Below are 24163 nucleotides of genomic sequence, written 5' to 3'. Positions count from 1 at the left end.
ATGAATGAGCTTCTATGAAAACAGATGAGCTTCTAACTGAAGTGTAGTGATTACCCTCAATTTTTAATGTAGACATAATAAATTATAGTATTAGCAGTGACTTTGTCACCAATAAAAACCATACCTATTTTCATGTCACATGAAAACTTTTTTTAAGGTGTGTTTTTTTTTTTTTAATAATCTCTATATCCAATGTGGGTCTCAAACCCAAAACCTCGAGACCAAGAGTTGCATGCTCCACTGACTGAACCAGCCACGTTTCAATTGTTACAAATATCTTGCATTTATATTTGTCACAACTGTGTAATTAAAAGCAGCAATTACTCCCAATACAAGATCTTGGTAGTTAAAATACAGTAATAAATGAGCACAGGTTACTATATCACATATATTTTATATATTTTAAAATATTTTCTAATTATTATCTCATCATATTTGGTTTCTTTGGTAATCTTTGCATTTTATGCTTTTGAAAGATTATTCAGAGGCACCTGGGTGGCTCAGATGGCTAAGCATCTGCCTTCAGCTCAGGTCATGATCCCAGGGTCCTGGGTCCGAGCCTTGCATTCAGCTTCCTGCTCAGGGGGAGTCTGCTTCTCCCTCTCTCTCTTTGCCCCTGCCCCCACCCCAACTTGTGCACTTGAGTTCTCTCTCTCTCTCTCTCTCTCAAATAAATAAATAAAATCTTTGAGGAAAAAAAAAGATTATTCTGGGAAGAGCCCACAGACTTTGTCAGGCTGCCAAAGGGGTTTATGGCAACGAAGGGTTAAGAATTTCTGCTCTAGAGGCAGATTTAACACGCCTTCAGCTACTTTTTCTGTGATCAGCATGGAAGGGTTTGTCAATCAACACAAGTAACATCAGAAATAATTTTTCACTGATAAAACCGTATCAGTTTTATCTGATACAGTTTTCACTGTGTTAAAACTATGTAGACTGACTAGAAATATGATATAGGTACCTCCATTCTTAAGAGAACAAAGTATAGGACTCTCACAAACCTAGCTCCTGTGCCAGTGAGATGTGTTCTTGGCCTAGGGTTCTAGCCTAACCTGAATTCAGATTCTGTCACATAATTCTAACTAGGGGTGCCAAATCCTGCTACATTTGTCTCAGGGAAAATTTTCTAACAAGATGGCTTATCTGAAAGCTATGACTTCACTAGGTGTATAGGAGCAGTCCGTCTGACTAATGTTGTACCTACCTATTAGTAAATATGTAGCAGAATTTAGTCAGGACTTCTTGGTAACAAACCCCCTGGTAGTGGGGGCAGACGGCCAGGGAGAATGCCTATAAGCAATCACCTAGCTCTAATCCTAGGTGATTATATCTAATCTATATATAATCTGATTATAAATAATCAAAATGGCATTTCATAATACCCTTGCTAGACTAAAAAGCTCCATAAACCTAGAACTAAATTTTCTTTTGTTCATCATTATTTTCTTAGTGTCAATACCATCCTGACACACACAGAAGGCACTCAACAAATAGCTGCTGAATGAATTAATGATTGTGATATACTTAGCTGTGAATGGGTTTCCCTAACTCCAAACTGTGAGTTCCAAAAAAAAAAAGAGCATGTCAGAGAAAGATATGATTTTACTATATGTGGAATCTAGAAAACAAATGAACAAACAAACAAAAAGCAGAAACAGACCCATAAATACAGGGAACATAATGATGGTTGCCAAATGGCAAGGGGTGGGGAAATGAACAAGATGGGTGAAAGGGAGTGGAAGATACAGGCTTCTTCTGGTTATGGAATGAATAAATCACAGAGATAAAAGGTACAGCAAAGGGAATACAATCAACGGTATTGTAACAGTGGTGCATGGTGACAGATGGCAGCTACCCTTGTGGTGAACACAGCATAACCTATAGAGTTGCTGAATCACTATGCTGTACATCTGAAACTAATGTAACATTGTGTGTCAACTATATTTCAAAAAATAATAAAATTTGAAAAAATAAAAGCAAAAAGGCTCTTTAGATTATCAAAGGAATAACTAAATAAAATAAAAGACTAAGAATATTCCCTTTAAAAAGAGAAAACTTAAAGCCAGATATAGAAAACATTTCTCAACAAATCTCAGATTACCTAAACATTGAAATTAAAAGTTCAGTATGGGGATGCCTGGGGGGCTCAGCGGTTTAGTGCCTGCCTTCAGTCCAGGGCGGGTTCCTAGGGTCCCAGGATCGAGTTCCACATCGGGCTCCCTGCGTGAAGCCTGCTTCTCCCTCTGCCTGTGTCTTTGCCCCTCTCTCTCTCTCTCTCTATCTCTCTGTGTCTCTCATGAATAAATAATTGGAATCTTTTTAAAAAATAATAAAATAAAATAAAAGTTCAATAAATAAATGTATGTATGTATGTATGTTCTGGTTGTATCTTGGACAAGTCTTTCTTTTGTGCCTTGTTATTCCAATCCTCAGTCTCAAATGAATTCAATCCTCAAAAATGTAAATTTCAAGACCAGGGTACTTTGTTTTATTCACTGTATATCCCTAGCACCTACAACAATGTTCGGCACATAGTAGGCATTCAATAAATATTTGCTGAATAAATTTTAAAAAATAAACAATAAAAGAAATTGGGTAAGGGGTACATAAAGGAACTCTCCGTAATAGCTTGGCAATTTTTCTGGAAGTCTAAAACTATTCTAACTATATTTCAAAAAAATATTTGAAATACTTTAGTTTTAGTTTAAAAAAACTTTTTTTAAAAAAAGAATATGGTCAGGGCACCTAGGTGGCTCAGTTGGTTAAGCGTCCGACCCTTGATTTCAGCTCAGGTCTTGCTCTCAGGGTCATGAGTTCAAGACCTGTGCTGGGCTCCATGCTAGGTACAGAGCCTACTTAAAAAAAAAAAAAAAAAGTTAATTAATGACCTAATTTAATAAAATGAGCATGTCATATTTATCTTTCTCTTATATGGCACCTTGCCAGAGTTGCATATGTTAAATATTAAATCAATAATTGCTGAATGTCTATAGTTTTGCTCTAATCTGAATTAACCAATTATAATTTTTTCAAATATTTACAAATCAAGAAGAAACTCTTCTGTAAAATCTTAGAAGGCAGTGAGGAGCAGTGAGCTCATCTGACCTTGGAAAAATGAGCTCAGGCAGACTTCAGTTCAAATTCTAGCTCTGCCACTTACTAATTGTGTGATCTTGGAAAGTCCTACTGCCTCGTTCCCCTCCTGAAAATTATGAGAAAAGATGGTGCCTGTATCTTTTATTTTAAGTACTTTGTTGTACTTTCAGGTACTTGCAAAGGATTTAACACACTATAAGTAATAATGCCTCTAAGTAAGTGCTATGTATCAACAATCAGAAGATTCAAAAACTAAATTCTATTCACTCCTTGTATATCCAAAAACTCTATACTCGCTAAGAGTTCCATGTGTTCAAAGACCTTGACCACTGAGTTCCTCTTACTATGATAATAATAGCTCTTTGCCCAAAACAAGAAAACCAACTCTGAGAAATAGTATGCAAATCAATTACACTTCAGAGGAAACCCACAATCCCTGAAATAAACATCTGTAGTTGCTATCTGGAAGGTTAAGAAACTAAAAACTGGGGCTTAAATCACCTAAGATTATTGCCAATTATTATTATTTTTTTATTATTGCCAATTAAAAGCAAAAGTGCATTATTTGTTATTAGGAACATGATATGATAGTTTACTACATGTCTAACCCAGCCAATAAATATCTACTGAGTATCTAGCATATGCCAGTGTTTGAAAAAAATCACTTAAGATATGACATATTTCAATAAATAAATATTTTATAAAGTTGATCAAAACAAATCAAAGAATAACAACAGCAACTACCATCTACTAACCTACTATGTGCCAGGCATTTTATTTTTTTAAGATTTTCTTTATTTATTTGAGAGAGCACAAGTGGAAAGGTGGGGGCAGAAGGAAAGACTCCCCATTGAGCAGGAGCCCAAGGTACGGCTCGATCCCAGGACCCCAGGGATCATGACCTGAGCCGAAGGCAGATGCTTAACTAACTGAACCACCCAGGTGCTGTTGTGCTGGGCATTTTATATAAATAACTCATTTATGCCTACAGCAATCTTAAAAGATCCATGTTATCGTGTTACCACCTCCATTTTACAGAAAAGGAAGGTGAAGGAAACTTCCAAATATACATAGCATACATGGTAGACAAAGAACTCAAACCATAGTCTGAGTCACACTTCTCAAATGCTCACACTCTCAACAACTCTTGCCTTCTCCTATCCTTGTAGGCAATGATGATGGTTAAACTCTATCAGCAGCACCTCAATCCTAGATCATTGCTAATTCTCACCATCTTAATAAATTTCAAAATGAATCCACTCTATAAAGAATAAACTTATCCTCTTCCTAACTTTTAAGTTCAGGTCTTTATTATTAGTGCCAGGTCAGGCCAAAATACATCAGACCAACTGACAGTCACTTTAATATATAATCAAGAGAACCTGTTAGTACGTAGAGCAAGGGCATACAAAAAGAATGTTCTCAGTGGAGGTCCCTCAGGAGCAAAACCTAAGGCTTATCATGGAGCACAGCCCCAAGGAAGAGAGGGAAGGAGAGGGAGGCATGAAGTGTCAGATTATGTCCGCAGAAGTTGGTCAGGGTCCAGTTTGACTTGGCAACGGCCAGGGCTACAATGTGATCAAAGGCTCCAGGGAGAGCGAGGCCAGGAAGTTCTGAAGCAGCACACAGAGGTGCCTGATACAGAGGACGAAGGAGAAAGTAGAGTCAGAAAACCTCTGAAGCTCATGGAAATGACAAGGCCTTAGTTCAGGGCCAAGGTATGACCTAATCTTGAACCAGCCTCTGTCCCAATATGCTACTTTTAGGCATCCTTCCTGATGCCAGTTGATAAAGACTAGCATATAGATTCAGTCCTAATAAATCAAGCTTTCAGGGAAAGGATTTTCACACAATAGGGTTTTCCTGTACTACTTACATAACTTAATTAGAATGACTAATGTGAAATAGCACCAGATGAGTAGACAGGTCTCTGGTTCCTTCCATCTTGTTGCAGTTTCCAATCCCCCAAAGAGGAGAGCAGAGTGCAAGGGGTAGCCATAAGTGGCCAAGTGACTAACTGGGAACAATAACTGAGCAGGCAAAGATTCTGCTTCCACACAGGGTTTCTGTTGTGGTAATATCTGATGAGACTAAAGCTGAGCAAGGAAGTTTGTGACATATGACCAAAACATCAAGTTACCCAATTTTCTACACTGAAGAGAATGTAAGTAAAACAAAATTACAAAGTATAAGAACAGTAGCTATTCTGCAGATTCTTCTTTTCTTTCACTTTTTTTTTTTCTAAGCTTGTATTTATTTATTCATGAGAGAGGCAGAGACATAGGCAGAGGGAGAAGCAGGATCCCTGTGGGGAGCCTGATGTAGGACTCAATCCCAGAACGCCAGGATCACGACCTGAGCCAAAGACAGACACTCAACCACTAAGCCACCCAGATGTCTCTACTCCAGATTCTTTTTTTTTTTTAATATTTTATTTATTTATTCATGAAAGACACAGAGAAAGAGAGAGAGAGGCAGAGACACAGGCAGAGGGAGAAGCAGGCTCCATGCAGGGAGCCTGATGTGGGACTCGATCCTGGGACTCTAGGATCACACCCCAAGCCGAAGGCAGATGCTCAACCACTGAGCTACCCAGGCATCCCTCTACTCCAGATTCTTATGGTGCTTTTCATTTCATAGATAAAACTTTTAAAACACTTGATAATTTTTTTAAAGTTTATAACATCTAAAAAATGAAAAGGAAAGGTTTGCCTTATTGGAGATTTAGATATACAACTAATACTGCATAAAATTGCTATAAAAGTCATATGCTGCAAAAGAAAGAACTCCCATCAAAAGTGCTTACGCATTACAAATTCAACTTCCAAAAAATCTGTAAAGTTCCAGCTACATAAAAACTAACCAAGGGGCACCTGGGTAGATCAGTTGGTTAAACGTCTGACACTTGACTTCAGCTCAGGTCATGATCTCTGGGTTGTGAGATCAAGCCCTGCAACAGGCTCCACCCAGGACATGAAGCCTGATTAAGATTCTCTCTCTTTCTCCCTCTCCCACTGTCACACCACCCTTCTCCCCTCCCTCTCAAAAACAAAAACAAAACAAAAAGCTAACCAATATCATATCCTGAAACTTGAATTACTATATTTCCAACTAAAAACAAAAACCCTTTTCTCCTTCACAGTGACTACATTCTGCTGACATCTGAAATATTTACAGTTATCAATCTTTCTAGTTAGGAATATTTTTAAGGTTTTTTTGTTAAATTACTACAAATTTTTAAGCATATAAATTTATAAGCAAATCTATCTTACTGAAAATAAGCAGAATTTTTGTCAAAGGTTTCTTCCTTTCTTAGATCATTTTTGATATACACTCCTTTCTTGCCTTCTCTGTCCTCCTTAATATTTTGGTAGACATAGAACTTCCCATCACTCACCATGAAGAACAGGCCTACTCTGGGAATCTCTCACACCCAGTAGAGCTCCATCTTGAAAGGTTCAACAGAGACCAAGAGAATCATCAGAACTAGCCCTCCTTCGGCACCGAGAACTGCAGGCCAAAGTTCCTCCAATAATCAGCACTACAGTTAAAATATATATAAGCTTGTCTTCTCCACATTTACTCTCATAAGACTTTTAGAGCCTGCCCAATCCCATCCCATGAAGGCGATAGTAAGAGATTAGGCTGAGGACTTTCCATTTTCCTCTTAGGGTAAGAGGACAATACACATCATTTTTTTTCAATCCAAAAGTATTGCTTCAGCATCTATCTGTGTGCCCAGCCCTATGCTAGATACTAACACATAGAGAAACTCTATACCTATAAATCCTTTGAACCGTAAGGCAATTGGATAAGTTTCAATCCTTAACCCAAAGGAATCTAAAAACATAGTTGGACAGACAAGATAAGGGTTTGCAACTAGACAATAAAAACATGCTTGTGTCAGGAGTATACATACTGTCCTACTTTGACAGCTGCCCAACTGAACTGATCTGGGAATTCCCCTGCACTCCAACAGCTGTGGGAAGGTCTCTCTGTACTGCCTATTTTCCTGTCTATCTCCCTACAGCAGAAGCAAAGGAATTCCTTTTCTACACCCATATCTTGCTTTAATGGTTCTAGTACTCCAGTAATTTAAGGCAAGGACTCTATATTGATGGAAAAGAGTATACCAAAGTGGAGAGAGGGGAAAAAAAATGATTCCCTCCTTGATCCTCTGCTGGGGACAAGTAATGGATGAACTGATAGAAAGAAGAGGGAGAAGGAGAAACGTGGGGTAGTCATGGCATCACGCCTTCTTTTCCAGGCTGCTCATTCCTCAAAGGGAAGGAGGTAGGTGTATCTCAAATCCCTCTAGTTTTTAAGAAACCCCAGTTTTCTTCTCCACAATTGTCCATTCTCTTACCTCTGTAAGCATCTGAATCTCATTTGAAAGCCCTCCCAAAAAAATCTCACGTCACAAAAAATTACATCTCAGTTCTTCAAATCCTCTTCCTGCTGTTTACCAGAAAACTCTATCAAGGGCAAGAGAACAATCAGAAGGGCTTAGAACCAGGTAATCCCTGACCCCTTAACCCAAGAGAGGGTTAGATTTCTTGGCATTCTTAACTTGGAACTCTGAATCAAAGAATTATTTGCTTAAAATGTCTTAAAAAGTACCATACACTTCAGAAATACCATGGGTTATTAAATAGGCTCTTGCAGGGACCTAGATTTATCCATTTACACAACATTGCTTAATGTTCTAAAAGTTTGGTGAGAACCTCAGAAAATTTTAATTTACCTGGGCTAACATATTATCCTTTAGGATCAGAGACTCTCAAACTTTTTGGTATCAGGACTCCTTTATACTCTTAAATATTACTGAGGATCCTAAAGAGTGTTTTTTTATATGAATCATAGCCCATGGAAAAATTTTTGAATGACAAATTAAAGCTGAGAAACTTCTAAAATATTTTATTAATTCATTTAAAAATAGATTACATGTTAATTAATATTTTTAAGAAAAATACTTTTCTTCAAAACAAAAATATATATATGCAAATGTATATTTAGTAAATAGTATTGTTTCATATTTTTACAAGTTAATGTAATGTATTAAGTTGAACATTTAATAATTTATAAAGTCCTGTCAACAATTATGGAATTCACATGGCAAAACTTAATAAGCTAAAGAAAAATTGAGAACATAACATATTCAGAATACAGAAACTGATGGTCTCCAAAAGTAATGTGAGCCCCAAAACCCTGGGCCAAGGTCAGGAAAGAACGTGTTTTATGACTGAAGCCAATAAGAATCTCCACCAAGAGTTGTAATGGAAAGGTCCACAGGAGCCAGATAAAAAACATAAGTGAGGGGGTTGACCAGCTTGGGAACCTGAGAGCTTGTGACCTTGTCAAAGGAGGCAATAAGTCCAATGTCGCCAGATTTTCAGGCTGTCTTAAGAAAAACTGCAAATCTGAATTTCTATATGAAACTTTCTGATTATTTTAATACTGAAACTGCAAATCAAACAAAACACATCTATGGGTAAATGTAACCCATGGCACCCCAATTTGCAAAATCTATTTATTATAAACAGAATTATTTAATTTTTAGGAAATTCTTCCCAAAGGAGATTTATCCTACAGTACGATCCTAATATTAGATCACTAGGAGAGAGTAAACAAATATAATGAAACAGCATTGAAACAAAAGGTTGTTGTCAAAATGACAAAACTGAAACAAAAGCCATGGTGCAATGGAAGTAAATAAGTGACTATATCTAGTCAGCAAAGATGCTAGAAAACCACCCTCCATATGGTAGAGTGGATGGAGATGGCTCATCAGGCTCTACCATTGTCTTGAAGAATACTCTTCAAAAAATCTAACTCCTACACTTACAAAACACCCTTCCAACTACTAATTGGGGGTAGTATCAGAGCGGGGGACTTTCAAGAACAAGCACTAATACAACAGCTATACTCAATCAAGAGCCACTCACTGAGCACCTTCTGCTTGGAAAGCCCTGTAAGTGGCACAAAGAAAAGAAGTGGTCTCAGCTTTCAAACAGCCAGTCTAAACGGGGAGGAAAACTCAAAACACACAAGAAAAGGCTAAACAATACAAGCACTGGAAAATAGGGCAGGACAAACATAAAAGATGTCACCTAGACACTGACATTTCTTAACTACTAAAAATAATAAATGCTCTAAATTCAAAAGATTCTAGATTATAGGATGGAGAAGCAATCTTGAAGGAAAATCAGTCTGGTATCAGTGGGTTCCAGAAATCAGTTAAACTATGTTGTAATCTAAAGATAAGGCAATTATGGTACTTAACTAGGGTAATATCAGAGAGAGGAAAGGAATGTTGGGATAAAAATACTCACCAGAAAAATCAGCATGATTTGGCATCTGACTAAGGATAACACATCATCTGTAATAAACTCACCTACTCTATCTAGAGAACAAGTGACCCAATTTCTTCAACAACTGAGGGAGCAATAAATCAAAACCTATAAATAGTCCAATCACAATGTACAGACCATATTTACACGCTATTCAAAACAAAGTACAGGAAAAAAATTTGATCAAATAATTAGACAGGTAAACACTGAAAATTTGATGCTATTACGTATCTATTGTGCTATTACATCACTAATGGTGTTGAGGTTACGTTAAAAATAATAAAAGATGGGATGACTAGGTTGTTCATTCAGTTAAGCAACTGCCTTCAGCTCAGGTCATGATCTCGGGGTCCTGGGATCGAGCCCCATGTCCGGCTCCCTGCTCAGTGGAGAGTCTGCTTCTCCCTTGCTTCCCCTTTTCTCCTCCTCTGCTCATGCTCTCTCTTTCTCAAATAAATAAAAATGTTTCATAAATAAATAGATACAAATAATAAAAGACATTAAAATATTTGTGGTTAAAATGGGATTTACTTCAAAATAATATAGGAAAGAAGAAAGAGTTGAAGATTGGTTAGGACTTTATTAGCCATGGATGAATGGTTTTGGAGGCTGAGTGACAGGCACATAGGGGTTCACTAGACTATCCTGTCTTCTTTGGTGTATCTTTTAAAATCTCCATAACAAAAAGTTTTTAAAAATTAAATGGCAAATACAACTTTTACCTACCCAATGATCTTTTGTAAATTCTACTTCTGTTTTCCTAAAAGTAGAACAAAAGGATTACTGACTTGTTTCATATATGAGTCAAAACCGGAAGACAAAAACTCATTATTGCTCTTAATTGTGATCTATTTTATAGAGGTTTTTATTTCATTATAAACACATATAAATGAGATTTGATTAAAGGAAAGCAAAAGTAAAATTCACCATCATACAAGAGACTTCTTTAACAAACTTATGAAGAAGGGCTCCAGAACCATAAACTACTAATTTTCAAAAAAAATCATTTTTCATGTTAGCTAAATATCACTCTCATAAAAAAATGCATAATGCTCAAAATTAAACAAAAGAATCACTTCAAATCTGACTCTGCAAAACTCTAACCTTACAAAGTCCACAAGAGACAAATTCAACTTCTCTACTCTTCAGTTTTCTGTTTTGCTTTGTTTTTTGTTCTACTAGTATGTTTATAGACATTCTGTGCTAAAAATGATTTGACTACAATTTAATGGAACTAAGGATTAATAAAGATTATCCTAACTCTCAGCCTGATACTTGGCAAAGAGCTGATGTTCAACTGTTGAAGAGATCATAAAGATTCTTAGGGTACTATGATAAGCAATTTTTGGGGTTATATTGGTTTCTCATGTGACACTTCCTCATGGAGTACTGCTACCTCCATCTTTAAAAAATAAGTCTAGATTCTTATATCTAGTTTATATTAGCAACAATTCCTACACTATACACTAGAGACTGAGACAAAGAACGCTTAAAAAAAAAAAGCACTGCCAAACAAAGAACAAAGACAATTTTAAAAACCTCAATAATGGAACTTGACGGTTTTATCTAAACTTTATTTGTAATTAGTTATCTAATATACCATATATTATCTCATAATTTTATGCTTTTCTGAGTAATTTCAAAACATTTAATTCCTATGAACCATAACTTAAAAAAAAAAAAAGATTTTATTTATTTATCTGAGAGAGAGAAGAGAGAGAGGGAGAGTGTGAGCAGGAGGAGAAGGGGAGCAGACTCCCTGCTAAGCAGGAAGCCAGATATGGGGGTCTATCTCAGGCCCCTGGGATCATGATAAGAGCCAAAGGTAGACACTTAACTGACTGAGCCACCTAGGCGCCCCTCCTATTAACCACAACTTAATCTAGTAACTAATCATGCACATACAAGTAAATACAAGTAGTATTTCAGGCTCAGTGATAGATATTCTCTGTTCTTATTTTTTTTAAAGTTTATTTCTTATTGCTGTTCCAAAAAAAGAATGAGATAATATTTATGTAGCCAAGGACAATGCTAAAATATCACCAATTCTACTATGATAGTCTAATTTTTGTTCAGACAGGTTTACTGTCAGTTCATCTTGGCAATCTACTAACCTTTGCTGGTAAACTTCAAAAAATCTACATTTGTTGTAATGTATTATTTATTACTATTAATTGTGAAAAGATATGAATACAATCTTTTAATATCTTTTTAGCTTTTAAGAGTCTCTCTGATCCATTTTCACAACTATATTCAAAAGTAGCACATGATTTGTACACTCAATGGTCATAGTATTTTTTTTAGAAAGGGAAAAAGTATCTAAAATTTGAGTACACCAAACAATGCTCTCCCCACTATGCTCTGACATAATCAGGGTAGACAGGCACCCCAAGGAAGAGCCTCTTTATGAAATTAAAACATACCACATACTGTTCTCCAGAGGAGTAAATTCTATTTGGGCAGAATTATTAGCCTCACTCAAGTCATTTCACAGCAGAGAGAACAAACAGGTCTATTGTACATACCATAATTACATTTTGCATGACTTCCTTCAATTAAAATCTTTGCTTTAAATTAGTATCCATGTAGCAGTAGAGAAATTTTAAAAGTCGTTATCTAATATGACCTAATGATGCCTTCCACTAACAAGGAATTACTCTGAAAATGGCTTCTGATATTTCAAAGCAATTATCAGCATTAAACCTCCCCGAGGCAGCATTACCCAGTACATTTGCAAGAGAAACGTATGTGCACGTGTCAGCCTCACTAGCTTCTGCATATATTTGAATATATATGCATATAGTAATTCTTCTACTAGGATCAGAGTACTACAAACCTCCAAAGAAGGACTGAGTGTGCTTTGTTCATGTTAAGCAATAATGACTTAACTAAACTAATGTCTAGTATAAAATCAGAAGGAATAAAGAGATTTTTAATGACCTTACTGGCCAGTACTGGTTGAGATCAACAGCTCAGATATTATTCTCAATAGAGTAACAATTATCACTTTCACACATATTAATTAAACTTTAAACATAACCAAATGGGGAAAAAAGGAACTACCATAGCTTTACTATAAAACAGAAAAACTGCATATCTATGCCATTTATGGCTAATTCCATCCATGTTGAAGACTTTCCTACATGTATTAAAGAACAGGTCGTCTCACAAAATACCACAGAAATCAGTGTTCAGATTCATTAAGGTCTTGAAGTCTAACTCACAAATGTTTTCTACTTCAGAAAACTCTCATCTTAAAATCTTATAGTTGATGGGGCAGGGTAAAGAAGAATTGTAAGAGAAACTCCCAAGTTAATGATGTATTAACTCTTGTAGTGTTACACACAAACACACACACACACAGGCCAGAAAACACAGGGCTAAAGAGGAAAGCAGATTAACGGACCTAGGTACTGAACAATGCTATTTTTCCTGAGAATTTCCTTTCCTCTTAGGTTTCAGTTCTGGTGTTTAGAGCAGCACCTCTAACAGGCACAGTTCAATGATCCACAGTCTCCTCAAAGAGTTGGAAGTACACTAAAACAATTTCACTGCTACTCTTGCTTCCAAGTCCCTGCAAATAACAGATGAGGAGGGAAAAGCTTTTGTTTTGGTTTGTTTTTTTCAAAGGAATAAAGGAGGAATAGGGTATTCGATAAAAATGAACTTAATATTTTTTCTTAGCTCCTATTAACTTTTTTTTTTTTTTTTTTGCTTTTAAAAATCAGGCATTAGCCAGCTCTTTCTAACTGTGAGTCTTGCCTCATGCTATAAATCAATCAACCATCAATCAGGCACTATGTAAATAGTCAATCTTTGAGTCACATATCTGAACTTCTACTTAAAAAGTCATTTACATATACATAATAGTATGCAAATAATTTACAAATCTATATATTGAAAATATAAAGAAATACAAGGGAAAGATTTTTTTTAAAAAAGACAACTTCTGGAAGTGGTTAATGGTGGTAGAGAGGAAAGGACTAAAACTGAAGTTCACAAAAGGCTTAAATTGCATTGGTAAATAACCCAATCAGTTAACATAAAAGTGTTTAGGTTAAAACAAGTGTTTTTTTTAAAACAAAAAACAAAAAAACATAGAAGTGTTTTATTCTTGAAACCTCCGTGCATACTGTTACTTCTTCAAATTTGTTCAATTTTTAAAAACCTGTCAAGAAATATGGCTCAGTAGAAAAGTATACTAAGAATCTGGGATTCCAAATCAGCAGCCAAGGGCTGAATCTGGCCAAGACCTGTTTTGTTTGGACAGCACAATGTTTTGTTTTGCTTTTTAACTGTAATTTGAATGCCTTCGGGCAGGGTATGCACTCTCCAATTAGCTGGAGTCACCACCATTTTCCTTTCAGTAAATGAGAGTTCTTTAAAAGCTTAAGAAATTGTAATCCTCATTCCTACTGCTGGTGGGAATGTTAAATGGTGCAGCCACTTTGGGAAAGTATGGCAGCTCCTCAAAATGTTAAGGACCCAGCAATTTCACTTCAAGAGATCTACCTAAGAGAAATGAAAACATATGTCCACACAAAGACTAATATGCAAATGTTCACAGCGGCATTACTCATAATAGCCAAAAAGTGTAAAAAAATCTAAATATCCATCAACTGATGAATGGATAAACCAAACAATACAATGAAATATTATTCTACCATAAAAGGAATGAAGTACTGATAAGTGCTACTTGGATAAACCTCAAACATCATGCTAAGTTAAAAGGAGCCAATCACAGAAGACTGTATTATTTCATTTACATGAAATGTACAAAATTGGCAAAACTCTAATCTATAGAGACAGGAAGCAAAGTGATAGAATGATAAAATGTCATAAAATTGGATCATGCTGCTGGCTGCACAACTCAATATAATATAAAACCACAGAACTGTTCACTTTGAAGGAGTGAATTATATGGTATATTTATTACATTTCAATAAGTAGTTTAAAAATAAATAAACCAAAGACATCCATCCAGTTTTTTTTTTTAAGATTTTATTTATTTAATCATGAGAGACACACAGAGAGAGAGAGAGAGAGAGAGAGAGAGAGGCAGAGGCACAGGCAGAGGGAGAAGCAGGCTCCATGCAGGGAGCCTGATGTGGGACCGGATTCCGGGTCTCCAGGATCACACCTTTGGCTGAAGGCAGCACTAAACTGCTGAGCCACTCAGGCTGCCCTCATTCAGTGTTTAGAGCTTATGAATTAATGCCTAAGTTTGATTATTAAATTGTCATGTGGTAAGACAACACAGTTCTTGGGGTAAGAACTATTTTCAGATAATACCAGTATTTGCCTTTTTCACTGTACTGTCCTAGTACTCATGATGCAAAAAAACAATGGCGTGTAAAAGGGTTGGCACTTTTGGCCCAGTGACACCAAAGTACACTACTTACTGGTAGCATTCCATTCTTCATTGCCACACACCCAGAGCCAAAAAAATATATATATATTTTCTCACTTCAGGATGCTCCTGAATCAGGAGGAAAAATGAATTTTATTCAATCTCAACTCCTGAGTACACATCTTTTTTAAAATTACATGTGACAGGGGTGCCTGGATGGCTCAGTTGGTTAAGCATTCAACTCTTGGTTTCAGCTCAGGCCATAGTTTCAGGGTCCTGAGGTTGAGCCTCATGATGGGCTTCTAGCTCTCAGCACAGAGTCTGCTTGGGATTCTCTCTCTCCCCCTGCTCACTCATTCCCTCTCACTCTCTCTCTCTAAAAATAAATAAAATCTTTCTAAAAAATAAATAAATAAAACCACATGTGACAAAATGGCAAGTAGCTATGAAGCACTTCTTCTGCATACCAAAATATGAAATGTGTGATTCTATGAGTCGTGGGCCAAACTAGTCACTTTTTTAATAGAACAGCATTTTTACCAAAAATAACTATCAATTCCTATGGGAAAATGTATTCGCATTTCGTAACTTTTATAACACAACTGTTTCATAAAGTGGATGCTGCACTCTCCATGGGAAATCACACCTTACTCCTTTTTAAAACATTATTATTACCAAAAAAAACAAAAAAAACAAAAAAAAAAACAAAAAAACCACAAAACCCAAAACCCAATATTAGTATTTCAATTAACTTTGGCCAGAGTTAGCAAGAAAGGCCTGTTTGGTGGGTAGAGAACGGAGGGAATAAGGCAAAAGGCAGAAGATAAACCTTAGCCTAAGAAACAATTATGCCCTATCATGGTGACAGGCTAACTAACTAGCATTAACACTTATTATAGGATAAAAGCTTAATAAGTTTTAAGAGTTTAAGTTTTGTTTTAATTCAAACAAAATAAGGCTTAAAGATTTATTTAGTTATTTAAAAGGGGACTGTTCTAGGGGCACCTAGCTAGCTCAGTGGGATGAATGTGGGACTCTTGATCTCCAGGTTATGAGTTCAAGTTCCATGTTGGGGGTAGAGATTACTATATATATAAACTTAAAAAAATAAATGGGGACTGTTGTACACCTTGGTATTATTTGTAACTAGTTACAGAAGGGACTTAAAGTGATCTTAAATCCGAAGATTCAAACATTGAGAATTATGCTTGTAAAAATCTACTAAAAATAGATCATGAATTGGTCACTTATTAGCCCTAAAAGATGATTTAGAAACATGTCACTGATGAAGATTTGAAAAATCCCAAGGACCAATCTGGAAAACTAAACTGATTCAAGGCAAAAATAGTAATTCTAAAAAGGCATTTAATTGTACTAGTAGTCTAAGCAGTGTGGTGCTGCACTGAGAAAATACATAGGGCAAATCTCGGAGTGTGTATCTGGTGCTCCACATGTAAGGAGTGGAGTACCACATCTGGTGGATGCAAGTACATCAGTCTCTAGCATTTCAGTAGAGTGTTGTAAAACAGAAACAGTTTGTCCTTAATCTTTTCCATATTTGATAAAATGTCCCTTTGTTCTTACCCTATGCTAAATCAATGTTTTGAGCCAAAGTTTTGATCTGGTTTCCCAAGTTAGTTGATGTTTTATTCACTGTAAACATCAAATCAGGGATCATAGCTCTCTAACAGACGGCAGGTTATTCCCTAAGAATCCCATCAACTTGGGGCAAATTAAGTTTCTGACTTTGCAAAGCTGAAATCTTTCTAGAACTAGATAATTTTTTTAATTTTTTTTATTTTTGAGAGCATGAGTGGGGGAGGGGATTGGGAGGAAGGGGCAGAGGGAGAGGGAGAGAATCTTAAGCAGGTTCCACACTCAGTGTAATAGCCCAACCCTGAGACCACCACCAGAGCTGAAGAAATCAAGAGTTAGACACCCAACCCACTGAACCACTTAGGAGCCCCTAGAACTAGATAATTTCTTGATTAGCATGTATACTCTAGTCCTGAACTTAATACATTTTGGTTTAAAAAATTTTATTTCCTTGATGAAGTTCTAGCTCACCAAACAGATCATAAATGTAGCCCTTAATAACAGTAATATTTAAACATTTATATAAGGTTTATTTTATACCAGGCACTGTTATCTTACATATTTTAATTTGCTTTAATTGTCCTAACAACCTACAGGAAGGTACTATTATAATCTCCACTTTACAGATGAATAAAGTGAGGCAAAGGGTAATTAAGTAGCCTGCTCCACAGCACACATGCTAAGTGGTGAAGGTGATATTCAATCCAGGATTTCTGGCTTCAAAGTCAGCATTCTCAATCTCTTAGCCTGTGTTATCAGTTTTCTGAATTTTAAGCATCTTATTTTTCAGAACAGTTTTGAAATTCCACATATCGCACAGCAAGAAATGTTTCCCAAATCCCCATGATTAAGCTGTTAAAGTAGAAATGGTTTACCTATTCATTTAACCATGGCTTCTATTAGTTTTAATAACCACAAACAGCAAATCATGAAGCTGTCAGAAGTTAATACAAAGTTAATCAGAAAAATATACAAATCATTATAAAATGTATATATGTCCACTTTCAAAGTATACTAACTTGAGTTGTTAAGTATACATATAAAATTAGTCATGATTTTTAGATTAATAGAATTGGATACTACCCTAAAAGCAAGGATTTTATAGCTTTTAAAGAAAAAATACTAATTTGAGCTTTTCTCACTACTAATTTAAACTGACTCAAATCATTTACATGTTAACTTCAAATTCCTAACTCTCTAGTTATAAATATAGCTCCTATAAAACCATAACTTGTTTTATGGATTAGTCATTCTACAAACTAGAATGTAATTAACTTCATATCACGTAAAATAGCTTTTAATTTATGTTTCCTTCCAATTTTTTTTTCCTTCCAATTTTTCTTCACATTTAATGAAGTCAACGTGTACCACTGGGCTGCTACATTCCAAAATTTCTATTTTCTCCATGATAGTATATTAAAAGAAAAAGTACTTCTCAAAAGGCAATCTTTTATTGTACTAACAAGGTTCTTGTTGGTGTTTTTTTTTTTAAGTTTATTTATATTCTTTAGTAATCTCTACACTAAACATGAGGCTTGAACTCACGACCTGGATATCAAGAGTCACATGCTCTTCCAAATGAGCCAGGCAACTGCTCTAGCAATGTTCTTGGTTTTTACCTGGGTGTTATAAGAATTATGTTCAACTTATGGAAATTCAACAAGCTATATATACTTCACTCTTTGTGTATTACATACATTGACTGAAAGCTGTTTTTTAAAAATCTGTGCTTAACTTTACTTCATCAAAGACCATTACATACCAACCTTACTGGAAGTTGTCACTTTTTAAAGTTTTTTTTTATCAAACAATCCTCTGTAGTGCTGTGTGATATTAAATTTGTATATGCAGCATATGGAAAAAAAGATACTCTATGGAACCAAGAAGAGCTATTAAATTCTTTCACAAGCCCCTGAGATTTAAAGATCTCAAAAGGAAAGAAAATATATTTTCTCAGCTTTTTATGTCATCATTTTATTCTCACAACAACTTTATCGGGTAGATACTATTATATACTTGGGGCAGACTGTGTTTTCCAAAGATAGCCACAGTAATACATGTCCCATCCCAAAGGCTTTTATGTGATATTGATGTTCCTCCAATAAAAGATGAGTCTGAACTCCTCTTCTGGAAATTGTTTAGAGCTTTATTTCAGCCATGAGTAAAAAAATGTGAAAAAGATACTGTGTGACTCCCAAGATCAGGACATAAAAAGCAATACTCCTTCCACCTGGCTGTCTTGCTCTCTCAGGACACATGTCCTTGGAACCTGCCACCAGATCGTGAGTAGGTGTTCTGTGTTCTGCCTACTGCCCCAGCTACATCTCCAGCCAATGGGCATCATAAACCACCAAATGTGGGTGACAGCCTTCTCCAATGATCCCAATCCCAACCTTTCAAGTCTTCCAGCTATGCCTCAGACAGCATGGGGCAAAGACAAACGATCCCTGTCATGTCCTGTCTGAATTCCTGACCCACAGAAACCATCAGATAATAAATGATTACTTGCCTTCGGCCACTAAGCTTTCAAAGATAGTAGGTCATGCAGCAATAGAAAACTAAAAGACTTTATAAATAAGGAACACAGGTAGGTAACCAAGCTACCAAGTGGCAAAGCCAAAATCTGAATCCAAGTCAGCCTACAGATAAAGCCTACCCTCTTTTTATGTAAAATACTGCCCTCAAGTTTGTTCAGAGGCACCCACAATTACAGAGCACTTTACAAAGCACTTTAACAATCATTAATTTCGTCTTCAGAAACCACTTCTATGCTATAAGGAAAGCAAATACCATACATGTATGGTATATCATGTATCATGTCTCAAAAAAGTTAAAAATAACTACTAGTTTAGAAGCTACTAGTTAAAAACAACATAGTTAAGTACGGGTTCAACTTAAGATTTTCTGACTTCAAGTCTAATGCCCTTTCAACTCAATTACTCAACCTGAAAGAACATTTATGGAGTGCCTTCTGTATTTCCATACACAACATTGTCTCTGAAGTTTAAGTTTAATCTACTTCATGCAAAGCACCATGGAAGGCACTAATTTGTGCCATTCACTTCCAGGGTCATTAGAAAAACATCTCTGAAATCAAGTTGATCTCTATGAGAAGCCAGCCAGTCTTCCTCCACTTGGCAACCATTCTCTACATGGCCAACAGACAACTTTTTCCGTATCCACCTCTTTAAATACAATATGAAAAAACTGTCAAAGATGACATCTTACCCACCAAAATACAGGCCAAATTCCCTTACTGTCTTTCAAGGTCTTCTGTAATCTGACCCTACCTTATTTGATTAAATTAACTTTCCGAGTTACAAGCAGCAATCCAAAACATATAATAATAATTCAGTCGGGTAGTACAAATGATAGCTTACAGGGATTCGGAGGAGAGGAATCACTGCAGGATGCAGGAAAGCCTGGGAGAAGAAGGAGTACTTGAAATGGGCTCTGACAGTAGCAAAATTTAAAGCAACCTAAGCTGAGGAACAACGTAAAGGCCTTCTGTTCTACCCCCACTTCTTCCCATTTACATCTTGCTGATCCTCTGGCTGCCACCATCTCCTTCAAGAAGGCTTCCTCAGTTACTTCACCTTCTGACTTAAAGCCCTCTTTTCTGAGCTTCTGGTACAATTGCTATCTATAACACTCATTCTAGCACTTGGTCATTCCATACTATACACCTCACTCTTAGACAGCTTTATGTCTTCACACTGTAATTAAGCATTTGCTATTTGCTAAGCTGAATTCAGCTCAGGAGCCATCATCGCACTCAGTCATTTAAAAAAATCCACCGAACAGAACATTGTGTCTTAACTTACCGGACATCTCCTTTGGAAAGATTAGTATTTACAGGACTAAGTATAACTTTGTTTTCATCTACATCCACCACACATTTGGTATGCAAGTCAATTTCTGCAGATAAAAAAGAGAGAGAGAGAGAAAAAAAAAAAAGAGAGAGAAAATAGTCATTTTCAAAGTAATTTTATTCCAGAAAAATCATTTGACAAAAATCCAACACTCTTTCATGATAAAAACACTCAAACTAGGAATAGAAGAGAACTTCTCAACCTGATAAAGAACATCTACTAAAATCTGCAGCTAACATCATGCTTAGTGGTGAAAGACTAAATGGCTCACCCTCAAACATCAGGAATAAGACAAGGAAGTTCTATGGCAGTAACTTCTACTCAACACTGTTCTAGAAGTTCTGGTCAGGGCAGTTAGGCAAGATAAATAAAAGGGATCCAGATTGAAAAAAAGAAGTAAAATTATCTCTATTTGCAATGATGTCATCTTGTACATAGAAAATTCAAAGGAATCCATTTATTCTTTTTTAAAGATTTTATTTATTTAGTCATGAGACTACACAGAGAAGAGAGAGAGAGGGCGAGAGAGAGAGGCAGAGACACGGGCAGAGGGAGAAGCAGGCTCCATGCAGGGAGCCAGACGCGGGACAGGATCCCGGGTCTCCAGGATCACGCCTGGGCTGAAGGTGGGGCTAAACCGCTGAGCTGCCCTCGAAGGAATCCATTTAAAAACTATTAGAATAAGGGAACCCTGGGTGGCGCAGCGGTTTAGCGCCTGCCTTTGGCCCAGGGCGCGATCCTGGAGACCCAGGATCGAATCCCACGTCGGGCTCCCGGTGCATGGAGCCTGCTCCTCCCTCTGCCTATGTCTCTGCCTCTCTCTCTCTCTGTGTGTGACTATCATAAATAAAAAAAAAAAAAAAAAAAAAAAAAAAAAACTATTAGAATAAACAAGTCTTGCAAAGTCATAGGATACATGATCAACATACACAAATCAGTTGTGTTTCTATACACCAGCAATATAAAACCCAGAAGCAGAGTTAAGAAAACAATTTATAATAGCATCAAAAAGACTTAACTACTTAGGAATAAATTTAAAAGAAGTATAAAACTTGGGACACCTGGGTGGCTCAGCAGTTTAGCGCCCGCCCTCGGCCCAGGGCATGATCCTGGAGTCCTGGGTTTGAGTCCCACATCAGGCTCCCTGCATGGAGGCTGCTTCTCCCTCTGCCTGTGTCTCTGCCTCTGTGTGTGTGTGTGTCTCATGAATAAATAAATAAAATCTTAAAAAAAAAAGTACAAAACTTATACAATGAAAATTCCAAAACGTTGAAATTCAAGACTGAAATAAATGGGAAGTTATTTTACACTCATGAATTGAAAGACTTAATATTATTAAGATGGCAATACACCCCAAATTGGTCTACAAAATTCAAGGTAATCCCTATCAAAATCCCAGCTAGTTTTTTTTTAAGCCAAGCTAATCCTAAATCTATATAGAAATGTGTGAGACCCAGAATAGCCAAATATTCTTGAAAAAGGACAAAGTAGAAAGACTGCACTCACTAATGTCAAACTTAATTAAGAAGCTACAGTAATCAAGATGGTAGTGACTACTATAAGGGCAGAAGGACAGACATATAGATCAATGGAACAGACAGTACTGAAATATACTGTCATATTTGTGACCAGCGACTTTAACAAGACAATCCAGTGAGGAAACTACAGTCTTTTCAGAAAACAGTCGTGGGACAACTGGATATCCACATGCGAAAAGAATGAACACCATACACAAAAATTAATTCCAAAAGATCAGACATAAATGTGTAAAAGCTAAAACTAAAAAATTCTTAGAAGAAAACATAAGGGTAAACTCACATGATGTTGGGTTAGGTAAAGGTTTCTTAGACACTAAAAGCACAAGCAACAAAAGGAAAAGTAGATAACTTGGAGAGCATTAAAATGAAAAACTCTTGTACTTCAGGGCAGCCCAGGTGGCTCAGCAGTTTAGTGCCGCCTTCAGCCCAGGGTGTGATCCTGGAGACCCGGGATCAAGTCCCACATCAGGCTCCCAGCATGGAGCCTGCTTCTCCCTCTGCCCGTGTCTCTGCCTCTCTCTCCCTCTCCTCCCACCCCCATGAATAAATAAATTAAAAAAAAAAACTTTTGTACTTCAAAGGATGCTGTCAAGAGGGCAAAAAGACAACCCAAAGAATCGAACAAATTTGTAAATAATTTGTAAATTATATATTTCATAAGGAACCTGCATCAGAAAACATAAAGAACTCTTACAACTCAATAATAAAAAGGCAAATAATCCAATTTTTAAATGGCAATCAAACTGAATAGACATCTCTAAAAAAAAGTGGATACAAAACTGGCCAAGAAGATAAGAAGCCCAAAATCATTACACATTGGGAAATGTACATCAAAAATACAATAAAATACCACTCACACTCACTAGCATAATTACAGTAAAAAAGACAGATAATAACAAGTGTTAGTGATGATACGGAAAAATGGAACCCTCACACATTACTGATGGGAATGTAAAATGGTGCAGTTACTTTGGAAAACAGTCTGGCAGTTCTTCAAAAGGTTAAACAGAAAGTTGATATATGACCCATCAATTCCACTTCTAGGTATATATTATCTAAGAGATATTTATTATATTATATTATATTATATTATATTATATTATATTATATTATATTATATTATAGAAATTACAACCTAGGTCTACACAAAAGCTTATCCATAAATAACACTAGTATTTGGCTATTCATAACAGCCAAAAAGGGGAACAATCCAAATGTCCATCAACTAATGAATGGATAAATTTAGTATATCTATAAAATGGAACATTTGGCAATTAAAAGGAATAAGGTACTGATACATATTACAACATGAATGAAGCTTGTGCAAAGTGAAAGAAGCCACGTTATATGATTCTACCCATTTTGAAATGTCCAGAATAGGCAAATAGAGACAGAAAATAGACTAGTTATTGCCTACAGCTAGGGAGTGACTGCTAATAGGGATGGTGTTTTGCTTATTTTTAATTGAGGTATAATTGACATATAACATTATATTAGTTTCGGGTGTACAACATGATTCCCTATTTGTATACATTGCAAAATACTCACCACACAAGTCTAATTAATAATTAACATGTCACCATACATAATTACAAAAAATATTTTCACTATGAGAACTTTTAATATCTATTCTCTTAGCAACCTTCAAATATGCAATACAGTATCACTAACTATAGTCACCATGCGGTTACATGGGTATAGTTTTCTATTGAGGGTAAGAAGATGTACTAAAATTGATTATGCTGATAACTGCATAATTATGTGAGCATGATAAAAACCACTGAGATGGTTGAATTGTATGATATGTGACTTATATCTCAATAAAGCTATTTTTCCTTTTTTTTCCAATAAAGCTATTTTTTTAAGTATGGCCATGGCATGTTTATGTTCTCATATTTTTATATTCTTTTTTTTAAGACTTACTTTTTACTTGAGAGAGACAGAGAGTGAACATAAGCGGAGGGAAGGGCAGAGGGAGAGGAAAAAAGAAACACTCAAGCAGGCTCCACACTAAGCACAGGGCCCAATGACATAAGTCTTGAGCTCATGACCCTGAGATGATGACCTAATCCAAAATCAACAGTTGGACACTCAACCAATTGAACCACCCAGGCGCCCCTCATATTTTTATATTCTTATATTTTTCTGACGCAAAGTATGAAACTGTTTGCCTTATCTCCATTACCAAAAAATAAGCTCTAAGGAAAAGAGCTGCACTACATTAGTGCTATTTTGTATTTCCCAAAGAACCTTGGCCAAATGTCAATGTCATACTCATTATAACTTAAGAGCATTTCCACTGCCAGAGAAGGTCATTTCTTTCATTTTAATTTACATAACTGAGTTATGTAAATACAAAAA

General features: G+C 36.1%; 1 protein-coding gene across 2 annotated transcripts in view; it reads right to left on the bottom strand.

Moving 5' to 3' along the window:
• The window catches only part of KIF13B (kinesin family member 13B), a 200005-nt gene that overhangs the window by 162411 nt on the left and 13431 nt on the right, over positions 1-24163 (bottom strand). For both annotated transcript variants that reach the window (XM_072796102.1, XM_072796103.1), the window contains exon 2: positions 20217-20310. In XM_072796102.1, the coding sequence (XP_072652203.1) occupies positions 20217-20310 (94 nt within the window). The remainder of the gene's footprint in view (positions 1-20216; positions 20311-24163) is intronic.

This window comes from Canis lupus, chromosome 24 (assembly GCF_048164855.1).
Source record: "Canis lupus baileyi chromosome 24, mCanLup2.hap1, whole genome shotgun sequence".
NCBI lineage: Eukaryota > Metazoa > Chordata > Mammalia > Carnivora > Canidae > Canis > Canis lupus.
The sequence above is the reverse complement of the archived record's forward strand: the minus strand, read 5'-3'. Positions and strand labels throughout refer to the sequence as shown.